The 22,921-nt window shown below is 41.8% G+C and overlaps 2 protein-coding genes across 2 annotated transcripts in view; both read right to left on the reverse strand.

Moving 5' to 3' along the window:
- The window catches only part of COMMD1 (copper metabolism domain containing 1), a 59,004-nt gene extending 41,606 nt beyond the window's left edge, over window positions 1–17,398 (reverse strand). Inside the window, exon 1 of the mRNA XM_041477153.1 lies at window positions 17,171–17,398. Coding sequence (XP_041333087.1) covers window positions 17,171–17,365 — 195 coding nt within the window. The 5' untranslated portion in view covers window positions 17,366–17,398. The remainder of the gene's footprint in view (window positions 1–17,170) is intronic.
- A 1,221-nt stretch (window positions 17,399–18,619) lies between these two features.
- Window positions 18,620–22,895, reverse strand: CRLS1 (cardiolipin synthase 1). The gene is made up of 7 exons (XM_041477154.1): window positions 22,835–22,895; window positions 22,406–22,543; window positions 21,808–21,937; window positions 21,273–21,358; window positions 20,856–20,924; window positions 20,449–20,540; window positions 18,620–18,958 (listed from the first exon to the last, which is right to left on the reverse strand). The coding sequence occupies exons 2-7, from the start codon at window positions 22,505–22,507 to the stop codon at window positions 18,871–18,873; spliced, it is 567 nt and encodes a 188-aa protein (XP_041333088.1). The 5' UTR covers window positions 22,508–22,543; window positions 22,835–22,895; the 3' UTR covers window positions 18,620–18,870.
- Window positions 22,896–22,921: the final 26 nt, after the last annotated feature.

A 22,921-nucleotide genomic window follows, 5' to 3' on the forward strand; every position in this document is an offset into this window, starting at 1 on the left:
GGCCACGAAGCAGGAAGGCTGGGACAGAGCAGGTGTGCTTGTGGGCTGGAGCAAGTGAAGAGACAGCCCAGCTCATTGCAACATCCACAGTTTCATCTGCCACTTCCACACCACAAACAAGGAAGCAAAACTGGTAAGTGCTGCACCAGCAAAGCAGGGCCTGCAGCAGCAAGAACATGAGCCTTCCAAGGGAGAGTCAAAATGCAAAATGCAACTGCATTTTTTCATCTAAATTATTCTAGCCATAAGGCCCAAAAAGCCTTAACAATGCACCTGCAGCTTCTTTTAGAGCATTGGTGGACTTTGTCAGGCTTTATTTGTATTTTGCAACAGGGTGGAAGGGGTAATTTACTCCTCATCCCTGTGCAGCAACAGATATTATTATTATTATTATTATTGCTAAAAACCCCTTTTTATATAGATATCCAGTTTCTCCATCTATTTTTTCAAAACTGATAAACCCACAGCCTTTTATTTGCATTGCCTCAGTGGCAATTGCTGCTGCTATAAATGGCCACAAAGGAAGGATGAGAGGTAGAAAGAGGAAACTGTGGTTAAGCTTCCCCATCGTCATTTCAAGCAGATGCTTTTGCTTCATTTTCACACAAAATGGATGCAACTTCTCCAAAATGAACACAACATCTCCAAGCACATGCTGACACGGAGCACAGCAAGGTGAAGTGCAGCCAGTCCTTGGGATTTGCCTCGATTTAATCTTTCCTGACGTGGTACTGCAACAGCTGTACTCCAGGCACAGGGGAAAACACAGCCTCACTCCTTTAGCCAGGGATGTGACATCGTGTGACTTTGGGCTGAGCATGCACACCGTGCACCCCACACTGCCTGTCTGCAAACTGGGCAGTGCTGATCTAAAACTGGAGGTGTTTGTAGTGTTTTTTTACAAGGGATGAGCTGCCTTGCCTTGCTTTCACAATAGATCAGCTGCCATCTGTTATGTGATTGAGAAAAGAAATGGCAATCAACACTAGGAGTAAACCTTCGGCTGTATTAAGGCTCCAGCTTAATAGGAGCATCTGTGACTTTATTATAAAATCTGAGCTGCCTAGTGCACCATTCTGGCTTTTCTATAGGGTATTTGACATAGTGGTACGTACTGCTTGCTTTATATCAGAAATATTTAACTTAAGAGGTAATTATCCTGTACTAACTCCTTATGCTGGAAGTGAAAACAGCACTTTCCATTTCCAGAAGAAAAGCTATTCAGACTTACAGTCCTTTCCTACAGCCACATCTTACACTGTCTACTAACAGCAGTGTGGAGTATTTTCTGCTTTAATATTTTTCACATCACTACACCTGAGTTTGTGTGCTGGGTGTCACCAGCTACTGCTCCTGTGCTCCTCCTGTGTTGGTTTATGTGAATGGGGGGAGGAGGGCAGGTGAATCAACAAGCACAGACCCCAGCACCTTAAGCAAGCTCTGTCAAGATCAAGTTCAGATGCAGACTTGCTTCCCAGTTCAGCTGTGCAGAAAATTGCCTTCTGTTTTATTCCTGTGCAGAAACCAAGAACACAAACTGTGTCCTCTGCACTGAGTGAAGCAAAGGTGTCATGGCAAAACAGCTCATTTTTGTTAAATGTGAACCTAATGCAGGCTCATGGCGATACCAGGCACCCCTTTTCTAGGCTTGATTTCATAACCTTCAAGCATTTCACATTGCAATCCTCTGGATTTTTTTTTTTAACCTCACTCTCTTCACAACAACCGTTTTTGCAAGATGCAGCAAGATTTCTGGCAGTGCCCTTCTAAGCTGATAAAAAACTGCAGACACAAAGTTCCTTATTTTGCTTGACACGTGATATAAATCTGACTTTGAAGTGTATCCAGACAAGGAAGCTTATGACCAAACTTGAAATTTTAAGCATAAGGAACACAAAACAGTATTACTAGCACATACAGGACAGTTCAACCTGGCTATCTGGTAAAGATCATCAAGAGATTGACAATTAATTAAGGTGTGGTGTGAGCTACATTTAAAAACTCTGCACCTTTATGTATTATAAGCACCCTGATAATTGTTTGCTACCAAAAGAGCACCACATAAAACCAGAGGAAGGAAACCATGTATCATTATTAGCCATAATTTATACCTCCCTCATATGCACATGTACACACAGTAGGGATAGTTTTATACTCTACACAAAAAGAAACTTATTGCACACAGCCAAGAACCCAAAAGGTAACCATCATACTGTATTTTGGTGGAGTATTTATCAGATAATGCATACCTTAAATAACACAGCCTTGTAATCCATCATTCAGACTAGAATCTCTCCCTTCTTGGAAATATGACTACTACTTAAAAATTCCTTAAAAAAAACTAACTGGAAGTGGGTACAAACAATCAATGAGTTATATTTTGGTACAGCTGCATGAAGACTTTAATTAATGGAGACATATTTTCTTTGAAATTCCTAAACAAATCCCCCTGGCTATAATGGTCTTCAAGTCACTTAAGAACAGTAACTTATTTTAGTATTCTTTTTCATCTTAACTTGGAAACATTTCACTGTGGACAAAAGATGAAAGACTATTTAAAGTCTTTGCTGATCTTTTTGGTCTCTTGTTGCATGAACATTTACACAATCTAGTCTTTAAACAAATGTAGTTCTACTCCACTGCTTATATGACGGGCCTCAGTTCAGAATTTTTTTAAGTTTGGGAAATGTTTTATTTTAACTTGGCAAAAAATTGTATTTCAAATCACATTCTGCATAGCATTACAAAGAGTTCTTTCTATTACTTTTAACAATGCTCATTTATTACATAGAATATCCAATTATAGTGGATACATATGACTGGTATTTCTAAGGATTGATTTAAGTTAGAACACGAGTAGTTCTTCTGTGTTTATAACTAGAGACAGATGAAATATATCTAATTATAAGTCTCCCTCTCATGCTATTAAACCCCAGGAGCTTCAGACGAGCATTTATCAGTCCCAGGACAATGATCAGCTGTTGTTCAACTCCAACTGCCATGGTGAGGATTGTTTCACTGGTGGAATAAACAACACATGCACAGTTTAGCATCCTAACTGGAAAATTCTCAGAACTTAAAGGTATTGAAACCTGTTTTATCCATCTGCTGCTAGAGCTGAATCACTGTCAGCATTGGTTCTAAGCGTGAAACATCTTATTAATGCCAATTTCTTAGCCTAGACAGACCTCAAAGCGCAGAATAATTGCCACATCTTCAGTCACTGCACTGTTAGTGACAAATCATTATGTTATAGAGACTTTTTACTCTCAGGTAATTTCAGTTTTTGTTGGTAATCACATGTAATTTAGCATTTCAACATAAAAATCTTCAACTAACAAAAACCAGAAAAGTTCTCTTAAGAATGTACAGAATCACAGCTATTCTATACCAGTGCCAAATGTAAATTAACTTTACTGTGACTATTCATTTAAGTGTCTAAGTAAGAAAAGTAAGAAATGTCTATTTCAAAACTAGAGTCTGTAAGACAACACCATTAGATATAAAAAATTTCCTCACATTATGTATTTTGTGATTTGATAAAGCATACCTTTTCTTTTCCCTCCAGAAAGCACAGCTTATGGACAGCTATGGACAGTATGTCACATTACTAGCACACAAATCCTGCCCTTGGTGACTGGCAGTACTTTCCTTTTCAGAGGCTAGGCAGATGCTTTTGAACAGCAAGAAAAGGTTTTAGTCATACTGAATTCTCCTTGTGTTCTCCTTCAACACATACCCACTGTGTCTTCAAATACAATTCAGCCAATAAAAATAAGACTTCAAATACCATTTCCTTAATGAAACAATATTTGGTAATCTGGAGAGTTTTGTATTAGCCTAATTAGATCCATCAGACATGTGCCCTGGTACACAGAACAGGAAAACAGACTTAAATTCATTATCTCTTCTGAGAAATAAAGCCTGACAAGCATGCAGTACTAGTGAGAAACAGCAACTGGTAAAACCCACTGGGAAAAAAAGAACACAGTTCATTTTCAGAAGAAAAACATTACTTGTCAACCATCACAGAAGAGCTCTAAGAGCTGGACATAGCAGCAGGTGGAGGCATTTCCTCCAGCTGACCCCCAGAGCTGCAGGCTGCTGCCAGCCTGTAGCACAAAGAAATCCCAAGCTCAAGGAAACAGACAATTCAGTGCCATGGAGCGTGCTACCTAACTTGCCTCCTCAGACTTTTGGGAGGTGTAAATGGTTATTCCTGCACCACAGCCCTTCTCATTCACGTGCTTTTAGAAACAGAACCCTGCAAGCCATTTCTCAGACCCCAGGCATGCATGCAGGGAGACGTGGAAGCAGCTGAAGACAGGAGGAACACACTAAGGAACCTTGCCAAACATCTCCACCACACAAAGCCCATTCTGGGTAACACCAACGCACATCTCTTCCACTTATCAGCCTCAGAAGAAAACATTTCCTGGATTTGGGGGCAAGCAGCAGCTGCCTGCAGGGGAAGAGAAGCAGCTCAGAAGAGCACACAAGTGCTGTTGACACTGTGCTATCTGTCAGAGTCAGCTCAGTGTGTTCCTCTGCAAAGAGCAGCTTCTGACAGGAGGAATCCAACATCTTCCCAACCCTGTGGTTTCTTTGTATGTACGAGCCTGACTCTCCCAAGGGCTGCTGAGATATCCAGCCCTGTAATAAATGAGTTGTTCCCACAGATGGTCCCTGGATATAAAGCCAGAAGACTTTCCCACGTTTCTGGAGATAGTGGAGGTTTTCAGCTAGTTGGTAGGTTGTGCCTCCCAAACACTGTTTATTACAGTCCAAGAGCTCTCCTGAGAATCAGAATTAAGATAAAATTAGATACAACAGCCTGCAGCCTGTCTGCACTTGGAAATGGTGATCCATCTTTTGGGAAAGTCCCAAAACTAAAGGCTTCTACACCCCCCACAAATTTCTAAGTCAGAAATCACAAGTGACCTTAATACATTTGGTATTTCTACCACAAAGTAGAAAGATTTTAACTCATCTTTAAGTCTTCATCGAATCCATGGGAGATCACACGAATTCTTTTATTCACATTCCATACCACGTCTCAATATTACTTTTATTTACCTCTTACAGAGCTGTAGTGAAAGCTAAAAGTGAAATAAACCAGTTTGCTAAGAGAAAAGAACCACTGAACCCGTGAACCATTAAGAGGTTAATAAACACATTTATTTAAACCCTGTAGCTTACTTTTTTCCTAGTATGTAACAGGTCTTCTGCAACAACTATTTTTTTATTCCAACCTTTTGGTTCGTTGCCAAGGAGGCATTCACCAAGTCACGAGAGGTTCAGCAGACTTGTTAATATTTTTGCATTTAATGTCTGATTTTCATCAAGCTTTCTTCTTGGATGGGAAAACTCGCAACACACACCAATATAAAAATTATGAAACTGCTACTGCAGATGGGAAAAACGTGTGTGTGGATGATGAAGTTTCAGGCAAAATTACATCCTTCCTGTGTTCCTGATCTTATTAAGCTTGATTCCACACTGATTTGTCAACTGTGCACATGGAAGGAAAAACTCTTCTCAATGGGTCACTTCCATGCTTCTTCACTGACTCCTCCATCTTCACCCCCACAATTCCCAGGCTCCCACCAAGCAGAAATCCCCTAAACATCAACCTATTTTTTTTTTGCATACAAGCTCACCAAACCACGTTCTCAGTTAAAATTACTTTTTTTTGCTTTAAAGTTCAATCACAGGGGCGTGAATACTTGGCTATTTTTGACCTAGCTTACAACTGAACACAAAAGAGACCACAGCATTAGTTTTTAAAAGCATGTGAAGCGACCACAACATGTTTTCTCCAGCCTGCCCCTGCCAGGAGTCTGTGCAGCTGCTAGAAATGCCCTGTTTGAACTCACAACACCATAAAACACCACTTCCTAAACTTATTTGCAGGTGTCATTTTACTGTGGTGTGAAGATGCATTTGATGACAAAGGAGGGTGAAAGGCTGATGAAAACAGGCAGAGGAGCCGCAACCTGAGCTGTGTTCCTGCGGTCACATCGTGCTTCCTGGAAACCTCAAGTGGCTCCTCCACTCCAGAAACATCTTTAGCTGAAGGAAAACAGAATCATCAGGATTACTCAGTCTGGACCTACTCTGTCTAGGCCTTACAGCACTTATAAAACAAGAATAAACAATATTAATAAAAACAGAACAAGCCCACCCATGGATAACATCACTCATAGATATCCAAACGATGCCTGCAGACTCAGATTATGAGTAGACACTAAGAGCTTGGATTTTAAGCAATAAACATTAAAAAAAAGCACAAGCCCTTCCTTCCTGAGTAAGTTTTCAAAACACTTGTATTATTTAAAATAGAAAGAGGAAGAGTTGTACAAGAAAAAAGGCAATGGAAAGTGCTTCTCAGAGAGCACAGATAGGTTGGACCGGCTGGAGAGAGATAAAACATGGAACAAAACAAAAGTTCTATTAATAGCAGATATACTTGCAACAACAAAGGTGATATAGCAGGATTAAAAATATAAACATACTGAAATTAAAAATGCCAATATAAATAGTCCAACCTGACTTGTGTTCTACTGAATTACAGCAAAGAAAAAAAAAAATCCCAGACTTTGTCAATAGCTTTCTCCCCACTCAAGTTCAATTTTTTTCTGTGGTTTAGAAAGCATTTTGCCACTTGGGGTGGAAGCAAAGAAATGTCACATTTCCAGTAGTTCTTAAAATGCAACCGTACTACAGAGAAGTTTGAGAGGTTCAACCTCTTTCAAAATGAACGTGCACACACATGTGTTCCCTGAACTCTGCTTCAGCAGAAGGGAGCTGTTTTCTTGGAGAACATACAGATCTTTAGAGGTTACATTATTCAGTCTAAAATGGTTTCTTCTTCAGTCCTGAAGGAGCTGGATTCAGAAGCAAGAACCCACATCACATGAAAGTCATTTAATGGATTATTGCCAAAGACAGAGAGGTAAATAAAAGGCAGAAGAAATCCAGCTAGGACAGAAAATACCAGAGAGTAAAAAAAAAAAAAAAAATTCAAGGGAGGGAGTAAAAGCAGGAAAAGAGAGACAGACACAGTGACAGTCCTGGAACTGGTGACATGACCTGTCATTCCCTTAGGAAACCACGTGCTCAGCCTTTTCTTCTCCCCCTCTGCTCTCTTACAATAAAAGAGGTCTGTGTTTATCAGATTTCTACAATCATTCTGGGAAAATTACTTGCTGCTGTGGACTACTGCTTCATGTCTAATCTCATTTCACTTAGGAGAGTTAAAAATAGAAGTTGGAGCACTTCACATTTTGAAGACATGGAAAAGAAAGGTTGTAGCCCTACCCTGAGTGCAGTAATGGTGCAGACATTAGCAGAGCTTGTTGGAGCTTTGCAAGCAGTGATCCTGTCAGTAAAATCAGCACAAACTTGCTTTATTATGAACCAAGCACAGAAACAGAATTAGTATCATGAACTAAATTTCCTCTTTTACTCAGAGTACCTTGATTGTCTGCATCTTAAAAGTTAATGGTTAACTCAGCTAATCTGTCCCTTGGCTTGCATTTGGACATAAAGCAGAGATGCTCCAGCAGTGAAAAACATGAGCTACATGAGTCTCATCCCTCCACTGCTGCCATATACTCCCTTTCAGTGGCAAATTCTGACTCCAATCTCTGCTTTCCTTCTTTCCCAGCACTACTGTGCATTACCTGTTATTGCCACTCTGAGCAGCAGCTGGAGCTCCATTTCCTACCTGGAAGAAGAAGGATTTCTGCACTCCCAGCCCAGGCTGGGAACACATCCCTGCCTTAGCCATAGCCCTGCAGACCCTGTGTTTCAGATCAGCAAACAGACCAGCCAGGAAAGGAGGCAAGCTTACAGACTACACTGCTTCACAGGAAGCAAGCAACAGCGCTCTGCCAGCTGCTCCTTCACCACCTATTTTAACAACTCATGTTACATGCTGACAGAGCTGACAGGTGAGAGGGAAGCTTCCATTCTCAGGATCCCAGCCACCAGGGCTTCCTTTCAGCACAGGGAAAATGGTTTTCCCTCCTGTCAGCTCAGTGAAACATAAAACACGTTCCCCAAACCAGCAGCAGCCAGGGTGGCTGCAAACAGCCGAGAGCCTTTACGAGGAGAAAGGAGCAGCAGGTCAAACTCCTCAGCACAGGAATACCAACTGTAAATCCTCCTCTCCATCCCTGCTGCTGGAAAACATCACCTGATCAGGAGCAAAGGCCAAAGCAGGGAGCTTGGAAGAAAGGATCTCTCACTTTCCCATAAAGACCTAGTTGCCATTTCCTGTATCAAAAATTATCTCTGCACTAAATATAATTAACATTTTGGGGAGAGGAAAAGCTAAAGACACGATGAAACAGCTAAGACATCAACCAAAGCCCTCTCCAAGAGAATCCCATTAAACATTAATGACAGCTTTGATTACCCCAGAGAGGGTGGATTCAGGGTTCAGCAGCCCTGTCTTTATCAGGCTGGGCTGCTGGAGTCATCCATCAGTAGAGCTGGCCAAGTCATCAGGTTTTCCCAAGCTTGCAGGAACCCCTCCCCAGCCCTGTCCCTCCCCAGCCCTGTGCTCTGCTGCACACTCACGGCTGTGGCTGGCAGAGCTTGCAGGGACACCACCAGTGGAAACTGCTTGGTGCTGAAAATCTGCTTTTAGATTTCACATTTTTAGGCCTCAACTGCTAGAAACTTCAGCAATCAATTGCTCCAAGACACTGCAACCCTTGGCATCAAAAAGAATTCAATTCATTTTCCTGTGGCTTTTGTCTTTTAGTCAAATTGGGGGCTACTCCTATTCAGTAAACTCCCCGCCATTTGTCCACATGAACTGGACAACTTCACTAGAGCTTTCTGTTCATTATGAGACTTTTTATAGATTTCCTGACATGTCATAAAATGAACAAACCCACTTTCCTTGCCAAGCAAATGTAAATCATAAATGTACCATTTTTTCTTTGACAGAAAAAGGGAGTTACAAGCATTTTTCTCACTTCAAAATGTTAAAAATTTGAGCTAAATGAAAAAATAAAAAAGGAATCACAACCAATCCAAATACACAAAATATTTCTGCCATGTGTGACTGTGTAAAACTAAAAGGTACTTATACAAACAGCTTGTCAGAAGAGAATAAAAACTACTCTTGAACCAGAAATGGCAAAAAGAGTCTGAGAGAACAGCACATCTGATGTGACAGTCTGAAGAGAGACAACAAAGCCATGTGTAAATGTCAGACAAGGAGTAAAAATGTCTGTTGATTACTTGCCTTTCACACAGATACTACTTCAGTGTCTGCGTGTATCTTCAAAACATATTTCATAATCCTGGCATCACAGTTCAGAGAGACTGCAAAGAAAGGAAAGGAAAAACTACCCACCAAGCTGAGGTAAAAATCTTTTGGCAAAGATCCCAAAACATCTCAACCAGAAAAAAATCTAACCTTATTTGGAAAAAAAACCCCACAGATTTTGCTCAAACTATATTTGTATTGCCACTTTTTACTGTTAGGAAAGAGAGAGAGATGTGAAAAAACATGCTTTCAGAAATGTATTAACATATGCACAATGACATGACACAATGACAAAAATATTTTAAAAATAGTTAGAAAAACACTTAAGGCTATAAACTGTTTGGACAAGCTGGCTGTAATTTCACATTTTCTCTGAATAGTATATTTTATGTCTTGTTTTCATGAGATTGTTGCAGTCTATTTTTACTTAGATGAAATCACACATAAACCAGTATTGTAAAGAAGTAAATACAGAATACGCCAAAGAATTAGAGGGATAAAAAAAATGCATTCCAAGATCACTGTCACCTTTAAAAATCCAACTTGCAGTCCTCAAGCACAGCAGATAAACAGATACTGAACTCCACTGGGAACTGAGAATGAGGAGGGAGTCCCAGGCTTGTTATACAGCTCTAAAACGACCAAGTTTATAAAAGATAGAATACTCTGAATTAGATCTTGACTATCTACCAGAACCAGGTGCTCATGCACTGTAAACAAAGCAAAAGGCAAGTCCAACTTACTTTGTTCAAAGAGTCCAATTTTTAAAAAGTTGGGTGGCTAAAATAAGTAAAGGAAGACTTGGTTTCCTTGTTTATGACTGATAAATACACTGGTAAAAAAATATGGAAAACTACTATGCTTAAGCTTCAGGTATTGAACATACAAAACAAAAATGCCTTACCCTCAAAACAAACAAACAAACAAACTGCCAAAAAACAAACCTAACAAAAACAACCACACAAAACAAACCAACCAACCAAAGCCCACAAACCAACAAAGCCAGTTTGGTTTTCCCAATAATGAATCCTTAATCCTTCACAATGGAGGCCATCAATGTTCCACTCATTCTTTCTTACTCCATAAATGAAATCCTTTCCTTAAAATTCATAGTGCAACAGCATACATTTATAATGATAATTATAAAATTTAAAACTAGGTATTTTAGGCCCTGCCTTTAAATAAAGTCAGTCAATTCACCTTGTTATAAAAGAAATCATCACCCATGGATAATCTTGGAGCCTCCCAAGAAGCTGCAGCTAATCCTGACTGCCCAGGGAGGCTCCTGGGGAAACACACAGGAGCCCCTCAGCAGCTCAAGCTGTCAGATGTTCTTACCTGACAACTTCTGTCCCACTGGGTTTTAGGACTAAAACATCAATGAAAAAGGACTTCATGTAACATTTGCAGTGCCTGGTATTTTGTGCCACTAAAGCTTCTAAAGCTTTTTTTTTTTTTTTTTTTTTTTAAATTAAATAAACTATTCTAAAAACAAATGTCATCCAAATGTTGAAGAAGTCAGGCTCCATCATATTTGGTCACCAGACTGGAAGAAATTCAGAGTACAAGCTTCAAACTGCAATAATTCTAGCCATACAGGCAGATTCTAGCCATACCATACAAAATTTTTTATCTTGTCTGCATTTTTTTCTTTCTAATAAGTGAAAATTTTTAGTCTTGCCTGCATTTTTTTCTTTCTAATAAGTTGTTGGATATACTGCACCCAGTTGCTACCCACTAGCACAGTCAAAAATCTAAATTACATCATGCCAAGATTGTAGCTAAGTGTTAAAAGGAATTAACAATTTCAGATGTTCAGCTTGTAAAAAGGTTGAGTTGTGTCATCCAAATTTCCTTTTCATACACTAGCTGTGAACTTCACTCAAGTGCACACCACAGCTCCTGCATCTTTGATAGAGTGCTATTCAATGTGTTAACCACTCTTTCTGAAGAAAGAAAGCAAGAAAGAAAGGTCTATTTTCTGCTCAGCTGTGTGGCAGCTGCACATGAGACCAGTGAGGTTGAAATGAATGTTTTTACTTCCTTGACACCATCAGTTGGCTCCTAGAGCAAGCAAGAACTAATCTTCCTTCACACCAGTTGTAAGAGACACCATTTTTAGAGTATTGTTTAATAAAGAACAAAATTTCAGCACCAAGACTTTCCTTTCCTTTTAGTCTTTCTTTATGCATCAAATTGAAGATGAGACAGCTCAAGTTCTCCCCTTTTCAGAGTCCCACATTTAAAAGAGGAAAAACAACTCAAAGTAGTCCAGAAAATCACCAGTGCTGTGAGCTGATGGCACTGAGCTTCATTACCCTCTTCATCATTTCCCACACACTTTGGGGGGTAGGGAATGGAGGGAATGGAGCCTTAGTGGTACTGAAATAAAGGCATGAAACTACATGTGAAGCTTAAGGGAGTCCTTCTCGCTTTTCAAATATATTCCATACAGCATGTGTTTGATAAATACTAATTAAGCATAGTAAAAGCATTTAATTTGGAATAATGATCTTCAAAGGCAAGATCTGACTCCCTGTTCTTCAATCAGAGTAGACTCTTGTTCAGGTCAAGAGAAACACCGTGGGGATCAGGTTGGAATAACGAATTTCAGCATAACCAATGTATTTCCCTTTCTGTGCATGGGAGTGTTTGTGTGCACACACCCTCTATATACACAGAATATGCTGCTCACAGACACCCACATATGTGTGTGTAACTTTATGACATCACACCTGTAGTGTTTGGGTTTTGGTTGGTTTGTTTTTTTTTTTTTTGAGAAATGGTGTCATTAATGATGAAAATGCTACATACTTGCAGAAGTCCTACAAATGCAACAAACGAAACCATATATTTGGATGGGAAAGTGGGAATCAGCAAGACATGAAGCACTGCCACCACCAGGGAACCCAACTTCCTCAGCAGTATGCTGTTCTGGAAGTCCATTACCTGGCAATGAGCAGATTTAAGATCCAGTACTCAGAGGTAGTGCAGAGGCATTAGACACAGAAGAGCCAGTACCGACCTGCCTGCTCTAGAAACACACAGGTAGCACCAACCTCCAAAACTGGGGCAAAGCAACCAGATCTCTGCTCACAGAGATGTAATCAACACTGTAATTAGGGGAGGGAGAGAGAGAGGGAGAGATTTGCTTCTTGTTTGGACAATACAGAGCCTACCACACCTGTTATAGATCAGTGACGCAGATCTGATGACGTTTCTTTAATCTGCCACTTTTCCGTAGCTAACCTTAAAAAAAAAAAAAAAGCACTGCAAAAGGTCAGGTAAACCATTAAACTTCAGGTGAGCCATTGTCACTGAGGTGGCACAGTCACAGAATATCAGCACTTCACAGTCCCAGATGAAATGAGCTTTTCTGTCTCAGTTACAGAAAATACCACTCATTAAATGGACATTGTCATAACGGTGGGAGCCCTTCTGTTTCTGTTTCTGTCTGCCTGGAGGATTTGCAGACGCAGCTGAGGTTTGTAATGTACAGGCTCCTTGTTCACAGCCTGTTTAAAACAATGCTCGTGGTGCAGAACACCATCACCTCCAAATCCCACAGCCACCAGCAATAACACCACCTCCTACACATCTCCTCAGGAATCACAGTACCAGAGAAACAACACTGCAAATGTGAGAGGCTCCAACAACACAAATCTCAACTTTTGCAACTTGAGAAATCACGAAAAAGTCATGAAAAAAATCCCTAATGATGCAGGCACGCTGTTCTTTCTAGCTGACATACCTAAGCAACAAATTGCTGCTACAGGCAGTGGAGCACTGATCTTATCACTCCTGGCAATGTTCATTCTGCACCCAACCTTCCTCTCCACTTCATTGTTTTCAAGTATTTTTCCCCTCCACTTTATGTGACCTGCCAGCTGTGCCAGTTCCCTTGTGAAGTGACCACACGTACACCAACCCAAAAGCTAAAATAACTCACATTAAAAGCAGTAAGAGTGATTTGGGATAGTGCCCATGCACATTTTCATCACTGCAATTCACTAGGTGCTAGTTCCAATAAACATTACATTTTCTACCCTCCTAAAACAATGCTGAAAAAGGAAAAAAAAAGAAGTAATAACTGTGGGATTAGAGTTTATACAAGAAAACAACCATGCTGCAACACCAGACACTGGTGAGCTGGCAAGTGAGCTGTGCTCAGATTAGTGAGCTACATAATAGTGGTGTTTTGTTAAATTAAAAAAAAAAAAAAAAAGCTACGATTTTTATTTAGTTGTTCCAGGCAAACATTAATTCAGATAATAATTTTCTCATGTATGTCCTATTATAACACTACAGACATTCCCTCCCTCACAAAATTCTGTGCAAAGTTATTAATACATTTTCACCTAGCCCAACAACAAATAGAATTATCCATTATAAGCCCAGTCATTCACTGGAGTGAAAAGTATAACACTACATGGGATACATTTTTGGGTAGAAAATAGGGGGACAAGTACTTGTTCTGCTTTTCCCTGAATCAAGAAGAATGAGTTTGCTTAAAAGATTTATTTTTTAATTAGTAGATGCAGGCACAACTGCAAATCTAAGTGGCAGAAAGCAAGCAGTCTCTCCTATTAGCTCTTCCAAAATTATTTTATCTCAGACTGAAGCTGCTCTCCATCTCAGACTTCCAGAAGTTTGGACAACTGCAAAGTGCTCTGGAGTTCATGACCCAGCCCACACATTTGAGGACTCACAAGGTATCCAAGGAGAGGAAAGAACGGCAACTCTTTTCCCTTATTAAAAAATGCAAGAAATCATTTATTTTCCACAGTTAGCAGAAACTGTTAGCAGAAATATTTCTGTTAGCAGAAATCCTTGCTGAAGAAGCAAAGGCCTTTATCCTCCACAGCTGAGGGAACCTTCCAAGTGTTTTTCTGCTCTGACTTTTCCCATAAGGGCAGGTCCCTGTTAAGAAGCTCGAGTTGTCTCTTCCTTGTCAAACAGGGGTAAAAATGCCATGGAAACCCCTCCTGAGGTCACAACAGCAACATCATAGGGAAAAGGCTTCAGTCCCTAGCAGGAGGGTGACAATCTTTAGGGACAACACATTTACATGCTGGATATCAAGCTCTTATTATTATTTATAAATCTAAATATAGTTAACAATAGATAATAGATAATTATATATTAGATATTATTATAATATATAGTATTATATATTATATTATGCAATACATAATATTGTATATAATATATAATATTATGCAATTTATATAGTCTATATACCATTCACATATCAGGATATTTATTAGAGACGGTAACTTCCTCAGTATTTGTCAAAAAAACCCCAAAGAAACAAAAAACCAAACCAAACAACTCATAAATCAAATACAATAAAATATTTCTACTCCTCATGCTGTAACGCTTACTATTACTTAGTCAATGTAAAGTTTGTTCCAAAGCAAAAGAGTGAAGGAGGACACTTTAAACCCAGCAGCAAAGAATCTCGTTCAATAAATGCAAGAGGTTACTGCCACCAAAAGGAAAACAGTGGGATTACTCCACATGGAAAGGAACTATCACCGATGGACCAATACTGGAAATTAAACTTATGTAAGAAGCAGACAAATTTAGTGTTTTAATCAGGATGAAATAACCTTTGAAAAACCCAAAAAAGCTGGGGGTGAGAATTCACACAAGCTGCTCTCGCCCAGCTTCTCAATGCTTTCCCAGCCTTAAGGGACAGGAGGCTGGGAAGGATGAAGGCAGAGGGCAAAAAACAATGAACAGAACACTGAAATCATATGGCTCTCCAGGGCCAGCCTTCCTAGGGCTTTGTCCTGCCTTCCAGGACACTCCACACAAGAAATTAGATTTTTTTAAAAGTACATTTAATAAAGAAACATGATTTCACTACAAAATAAATGCAGCATTTTAGAAAGAGGTCAGCTGCTTCATGCATATTCAGCAGATGGATGGGCAGCAAAGGAAACAGGTGGAAGAAGTAGATAATAATGACATCTTTTATAAACATAAACACAGCACTACTCTCTGTATAATCCAGGGGGAGAAAAATCTAATTTTTTTATTGCTACAGTAAATATGATAGATTTTTTATTCATCCCCATGCTTTGCACAGGTGGAATGCAGAAAGGTACTGGGAAGTCCTTCACCTTGTTTAAGCTCACATCCAGTGAAAGCAAGAGGTTGATTTATGGTCCAGATCCATGTTTACTGCTTAGAAGACACCAACTACTACACCAATTAAGTCAAGGGGCAATCAATCTCTCTGCTTCTGGACTTTGTCATCCTGCTGTTGGCTCCCCTTCCTCCACCACCCAGAGGAAGAAGGAAAAAAAAAAACCACAAAAAGGTAACAAAGACATAATTTTTTCCCCCAGCTTTTGTAATTTTCACAATCAAGTATCAAAACTGGAATCAATAAGCTCAGAAATTCACATGGCAATTGACAAGGAAGGGAAAAGGCAGATCTTGCAGTAAGTTTTGCTTCTTCAGGTGCTGAGGAGACACCAGCACCCAAGAGGTGCATCCAAAGACCAAGATGCTGTAAGCAGAGAGGATCACTTTTGGAGTTTGCTGCTATCAGCAAATACAGTGCTACACAAAAACCCTCCAGGTTTCAAGTCAGAGAGATACCAAAAGAGGAAGATAATTTTAAGCCTCCCTACTTCCAAAGCACAGTCCCAACATCAACCTTCCCCCCAAAACTGGCAGGTGTGAAGGAAAGAGGGACCAGAGCGACCAGAAGGCCAAGGGGCTCTTTTAGGATGCTCTAGGGCACAGATCCTATAAGGATCCTTACAACTTAGGTGTCACTTCCTTTAAGTTACCCACTAGAAAAAAGCCCACAGAGCCCTGAAGGAATCCGTTTTTAGGATTCAGGAGCAGAATTTTTTAGGATTCAGAGGCCTGGGCGATGCCGCCCAATGCAGGCTTCTCGGGGCACTACATGAATCTGATCATTAAATAAACGACAAAATCTTCATAAAGGCAGAAAGCGAGTGACATCATCCTCACCAAATTCCAAATCTCTCAATAACAAGTTTTAACTAAACTACCGACCACGTTTATAAATCTGGCCAATCCAAGCGTGCATTTACCCACAAGGTGGCAGTGGCTATGCAAGGATTTAGCACCTGGAGGCTCCCTGAGCCACACACAGCTCTCGGGAGCTACACAACGCTCTTCACTTTGAACGGAGACCAAAAGGCTTCATTACGGGGAAGAATATCTTCTCTCTCGCACAAAAAGCAAAATCTGTTGACTCAGTAAACTGGCTTGCCTCATAATTAGTGGCGCTTTTCTTTTCCTTACAAGAAAACTGCAGTTCTTCTCAGAAAGGAACAGGTTCGTGCTCCCACGAGCACAGACCGCAGATGTGCCGCCCGCCCCTGCACAGCGGGGGCCCGAGGGACTCCGGCTCCTGAGGCACGGGACCGCGGGAGGAGCGGAGTGTTAGGGGACCCAGCACAAGAACCACGGAGCCCAGCTCCCGGCCCTGCACAGCCGCATCCCCGGGAGCCACACCTTGCGCTGGAGAGAATTGTCCAAGCGCTTCCTGAGCTCTGCCAGGCTGCTGCTGAGCGCACTGCCCGCGGAGCCTGCTCAGTGCCCAGCCCCGCTCCGGGTGAAGAACCTTTTCCTGATATCCAACTAACCCTCCCAGGACACAGCTTCAGGCCGCTCCCTCGGGTCTGTCCCGGCTGTGCCCGCTCGGGGATGGAGCCGGAGATGTCACCGCGGGCTGGGCAGGGCAGGGCACGGGGCAGGGCAGTGCTCTGGGCCCGGCACCCAGACCCCCCGGAGGAGGGGGATGCCGGACACCGGCGGGAGTGCGGCCGACGGAGCGGCTTCTCCCAGACCGCGGTCCCTTCCCCCCGCAGCGTCCCGGGCCCGCGCCGCCGGTACCTGCAGGAGGCCGCCCATCTTGGCGCGCAGAGCGCGGAACTCCTCCGGCGGCGCCTCGGGGTAGAGCTGGGCACGCAGCAGCTCCTCGGTGATGCCCGCGGTGCCGTGGAAGGCGGCCTGGGCGATGCCGCTCAGCAGCGCGCTCAGCGGCCTGGAGCCCTCGGGCGGCGGCGGCGGCGGCTCGGGCGCCGCCATGGCGGGCAGGGCGCGTCCGCGGTACGGCGGCCGCGCGGGGCCAGAAACGCTCCCCAAGCAAGCTCCAACGACATTATGCAGACCCCAACAGCAAGCAGCTGAGTGGGCACAATAAATATCCGCTTTCTGAACTGCTTTTTTCATGGAAAATACTCCACTACTCATGTATTTTAAGGAAACGTCCACAGGCTTTGCCCTCTATCCTTTGCTGAAAGATGCAGGGTTGACCATTAAAGACGGGGCCAGTTAAAACAAAGGTACTAATAAAGAGCAAGTGTTTTCTCTGTGCATCATTTTATACAAGTTTCAATATAAAGAAAGCATTAAAATGCTTTGTCTATACAGACACACTGTCACAAAAGAGACTGTGTGCTCTCCTACATTAAGTTTTCTTTGCTAATACAACAATAATACAGTGATATTATTTACTTCCTGATTTCAGTCATTGAAACCCTTCATAGTTGCACTTTCTTATGACATAAAAGAAAAACCATGTTGCTTACAAAGAGAAAATATGAGTTTATGATCATCTTGACCTGTTCTGCCTTCCTCTTTCTTCGGTTTTGTAGGTAGAGAACAGGCAAAGAACAAGTTGTCCTTGCATGAGGGGGAGTACATCTTGAAGCTGGAGGTACAGGAAGAAATAACAGCAAGCACATCTAAAATTTCTTCCACTGTCTCCATTCATTTAGACAGTATTTTAAATGTCCTCTTCAGCCAGTGGTATTGGGATTAAACAACATCTTTAGAAACTTTAAAGCATCTGGAGATAGAGGAATTTCTTTCAATCACTAGAAATGAATATATAGGATGAGAAACTTAACTCCATTTGGGTACAGACTCCTCACAGCACCGCTGACCTTTCTCAAAAACCCAGAGTACAGTTCATCATTGCTCATCTTTAAAAAGAAAAGGGAGCAGGGTAGGAACTCTTCATGGCTTATCAGTTTCACCCATGGAATATAAAGCAAAATTTCTCTCTGCTTTGAATTTCTGAAGACACTGTCCCTCGATGACATGCTTCCTCTTCTGCTGCAGCCTGAGGTGAGTCATTAGGTCCTAATGAGCACTGCTGGTTTACTGACTTGGGCTGAGGTACAAACTTGCTCTTGTAATTGCTTTTTCTTCTCAGATTCCAGGGTGCTCAGTGCCTTGCATGAATGTGGCAAAACAAATCTGGTGCCAAGTGCGTGTCTTGACTTCAAAACCAGCATAAAATTACTCACAATGCACATGGCAGCAGCAAGTAACCCGTGTTTTTAAGAATTATTTATTTGTTTTTGTAAACAACTTCATTTTTCAAGAAATTAAAAATACATCAAAAAGTCTGTCTCTACATATATACACAGTACATGTTCAAATTTCACTTCATTGTGATGCCATGGTTTAAGCAGAAAAACAAAGAGTGCTTTGATCCAAAACTCAGCTGCAATACCACCACCTCTGGGGGCACAGCACCTTCCTGCCTTTCCAGGAACACTTCCCCTTTTATCACCCAGACCACTTCACTTGTTCTTGATCACCTGGACAGTTTTCCTGCCATAGTGGTAATAGCTGTAGGCAGATGTCACCGTTGTGAAAGCTGTGATGCACCTTTGGGGAAAAGAGTTCCTCTAAGTCATGGGGGTCTCTGGACAATATAAAAAGTGCCTTTTTAAAATTTTTTACCATCTGTTTTTAACTACACAGTCAGGAACTATGCTCCATAAAAATGCAGCTTACAGTTTATAAGCTAAAATTCAGTGCTATGGGGAGGATTAGATAAACAAAGGCTCTGTCATGCAGGGGTAAGCAGCATGCTTCAGTGTAACTGCATACCAGGACAAATTATCACCACACCAGCACTTGCTTTAGAGAAGGGAAAATAAAAGATTCAGCATTTACAGCCTACATCACTTCTACCAGCTTGAGAATTGACAGATGTGAGAAACTATTCCTTGGTAGTGTGAGCCGGGAACATTCAAACCACTCAAGACTCGAACTTACCATTTTCACCAAGTCCCAAAGCTAAAGAACAAGTTCCTGCTTCAGCCTCTTTTGTTTCCCTCCCAGACCACAGATATCCCTAAATGAGCAGTGCTCCTCTGGCTGAAAGGCTGACACCACCCCTGAGGTGGGAATCCCTGCTGCAGCCCTGCCTGTCCCTCTGCTCCCCGCTGCCCTCCCTGAGCACTCTGCCAGGGAGTGTCTGAGAGTATCCACAGAACACCCTGGCAAATTATACCCAGAGGCAACTTGAGATTTTGTCTTACCACCAGGATAAAAAAACCACAGACTGTTAAGATCAAGGTTCATTCATAGCTCCTTAAACACTTCATGGTTTGGGTTGGTGGTTTTGGTTTCTTTGGTTTGGTTGTTTTTTTTATTTCCCTAGAAGACAAGTAACACTGGATTTTGCACTACTTTAAGTTACTAAGTAATTCTAACATCTGCTGTTCAGAACTCTTTGTTCTGAACTCTTGCCAAACAGCTCAGGAAAAATAACTACACTCACAACAGCTGCAGCCAGCTGCAGCTCAGACTCAGTTCAGAGCTCCAGTGACAGCAGAAGGAACAGCATTTCTTAAGGAGGGAAGCTCCTTTATGCCTGTTCTCATCCCATTCCTCTCCTTCCCTCCTAAAGTCTAGCAGGAATCACCATTTCTCCATGTGCTTTTCAAACAGGCTGCAGGAACCTGGATTTCAAGACAGCAGATACAGTATAAAGCAAAAATATGAATGGTATTATTACTGATCCCAAGGGTGCTTATTCAAGGACACTTCTGGCATGAATAAATGAGGAATCCATGCAGCCTTTCTTCCTCCTTTTTTCTCCACTCTCTTATGTTTTGCCTGTATATACCATGCCTACCCCAAAGACTTGTTTCTAAGCTATTATTCCTGGATCTTAACTAGTTTCATTAAGTACCAATAAATATCTAGCTCTGGTGTCATTTAAGACTAAAGGTGTAAAAATTCAGGCATATGGGCCTATTGCATCTTCTGGGCATAGTTTTTTTGTTCCACACAAATTAATTTCGATTACCAGTTTCTTTAGGAGCACATTAAATTATCTGGGAAAAAAAATGTAAGATATTAGTTACCATAATGTCTGCAGATATATGCTGTCCACATAATTGAAAACAGGTGCTGCTAAAGAAGCCGCCACCAAAATCAGCTGAACTGCTGTGTTCATCTGAGAAAAGCAGAACAGGAACTGTGAGCAACGGGAAGAGGTACCAGCAACACCAACATACACTTTTATTACTGCTTTAAGGATTAGTTTACATAAAGAAAATTTATTTAGAAACCTTATTAAAATAAAGCATCTTACTCTCTCCAAAATAGCACGTGCTCTGACAGAGTACAGTTGAAAACCTTTCAGGATCTAGGTATAGTTGGCACTATTTTGAAACTGTACTCAGCAGTAGTGGTAAATTATCCCCACCCTCCAAACCACACAATGCTCCAAGTACCCAGGAGTTATTTTCTAACGAGTTATTGCTCTTACCTTGCTGATGAATGTTGGTTTTAATTGTGCAGTAGCATAACAGGGGTTAAAATACCTACTCAGTGTTCTCTGTTGGGGGAGAAAAGAGGAAAAAAATTGCAGCTCTTGTAAATTCAGTCTGATTTACCTGTTCACATGATAAAGAAAAGCACTGAAGAATTACACTGCTCTTTGTAAGATTGATTATTACACATCATACACAGGAAAAAAGTTATCAGTATTTCTGACTTATCTTTACAAACCACATTTTACAAAACACTGCTCTGCTCAGAAATCTGTTTAGCAAAAGAACAAGCATTACCTCTTGTAACCATTGAGTCTCAAGATGACAAATCTCTTGGTCACAATTTTGCTGTTAATTAAGCTTGTTAATGTATTTTCTGTTATGATGACACATTTTCAATGCTGTGCACTCACCGGTGGAGAAAGAGTTTTGTATCGCACGTAAAAAACGGCGGCAATGAGCGCCGCATCCCGCAGGATAATCATGGAAGTCAGGGGAACTGCAAGATCAAGGCAACACCAGCCAGTGAAAAACTGTCCATGATTAAAGGTAAAACACAACCAAAAGAGCAGAAAATTAGAAGTGAGACAAAATAGCCACACCCAAATTCTCTTGAACGAGTTCTATGCATTACTGAGGATGTTTAACACAACTCCTGAAAGGGTTTAAGCTGAAGTCTTTAAACAATCCAGTCCATGAAAAACAACTTTACAGAGCTACTATTACTGCTTTAAAGAGCACCTAAAAATGGCAGTACATGCCATTTTGTATGTGGCAGCACTTGCTTTCTGCGCGGTCCCTTTGGAAGTGTTTAATGGGAGCAAAGAGCAACCAGCAAAGCAAGCGTTTCGAGAGATACAGTTTTCCTTCTAGAAACACAAGAAACGTTGCTACACATAAACTGACCTTCTCTACCTTATCTAGAGCACACAACTGACATTGCCTCACCTGGGATAAGATTTGCACAAGTTAGGCTCACGTAGAGCACGCTGATGAGGATTTTATCCGCCAGGGGATCGAGAGCACTTCCCAGTGCTGATTTCTGATTAGCCCAGTTCCGTGCAATAAATCCGTCCAACTGGGAAAACCAAAATTCAATAGCTCTCTGTTAGAAGAGTATGAACCGAAACAGCCTATGTATGCTACTTTAGAGAGGTATTTAATGAATGACATCAGGTAAAACAGCGAGTTTAACTAGGATAAAATGTGATACCTCTTAGCTGATACTTGTATCATTTAACAGACCACCAGGTGCACAAGCACTGAGCGGTCAATGCCCACCCGGGGCTGGTCAGGGATCCCTGACATTCCCCCTTCCTCCAATAGCATTAAGTCCCTTTCAGGCACCTGCAAATCCCCTTTGCAGCACCACAAAGGATAGATACAGCATCCCTAGAAACCAACAAATATAAAAACAAATGTTTTGTCCATTTGTCTAAAAACAAATGTTGTTTCCATTCTACACCGGAGTCTGTTCCAATGCATGCCCACGGGATCCCCGTGAGCCCAGTGTTCCCAAAGCCTTCCCAAACTCATGCAGACATACCAGGTCTGTCACGCCAGCCAGGACAAAGACACCGAGTGCGACGTTGAAATTCTCTTCAACAATCAAATAGCCTAAAACTGGCGCCAGACCCATTCTCGCCATGGACAGGATATTTGGGATGGTCCAGGGGTTTTCATACTGTAAAGCAAGAAATTAAAAACCTTCAGGGCAGGAACTCAATCCCCGCATTGGCACGTAACAGAGTTTTAATCGCGACAAATACTTTTTCCACTTAACTAGCCAGAAAGCCTGGAAAGTTCTCGGAAGCAGCCTGCTGCTTTCGCAAGGCACACGGCCTCGACCTGCTAAACATTAACTTCGCCTTCGACAGGAAAACACCTCGCCGCGAGGGCCCCCATGGCGAGTCCGCCTCGGGGTGTCGCCTGCGACACCTGTTTGCCCGCCCTGTCCCCGCTGTCCCTCACGTACCAGCTCGGCGTAGGGCCCCGCCGCGCCGCGCTCCCGCCGGGGCTCGGGCGGGGCGGCCCCGCCGCTCAGGAGGCGCCAGGCGGCGGC

The sequence above is a fragment of the Pyrgilauda ruficollis genome, unplaced genomic scaffold, assembly GCF_017590135.1.
Source record: "Pyrgilauda ruficollis isolate IOZ18807 unplaced genomic scaffold, ASM1759013v1 scaffold4, whole genome shotgun sequence".
Taxonomy (NCBI): domain Eukaryota; kingdom Metazoa; phylum Chordata; class Aves; order Passeriformes; family Passeridae; genus Pyrgilauda; species Pyrgilauda ruficollis.

Bases quoted from the DNA above. Each gene is read 5' to 3' on its own strand.
- CRLS1 (XM_041477154.1), bottom strand. From the start codon at position 22,507: ATGGCGAGAATGGGTCTGGCGCCAGTTTTAGGCTATTTGATTGTTGAA. The intron at 21,938-22,405 runs GTATGTCTGCAT...TGGTTTTCCCAG, and splicing joins TGGCTGGCGTGACAGACCTG to TTGGACGGATTTATTGCACG. The intron at 20,925-21,272 runs GTGAGTGCACAG...CTCCCCCAACAG, and splicing joins ACAAAACTCTTTCTCCACCG to AGAACACTGAGTAGGTATTT.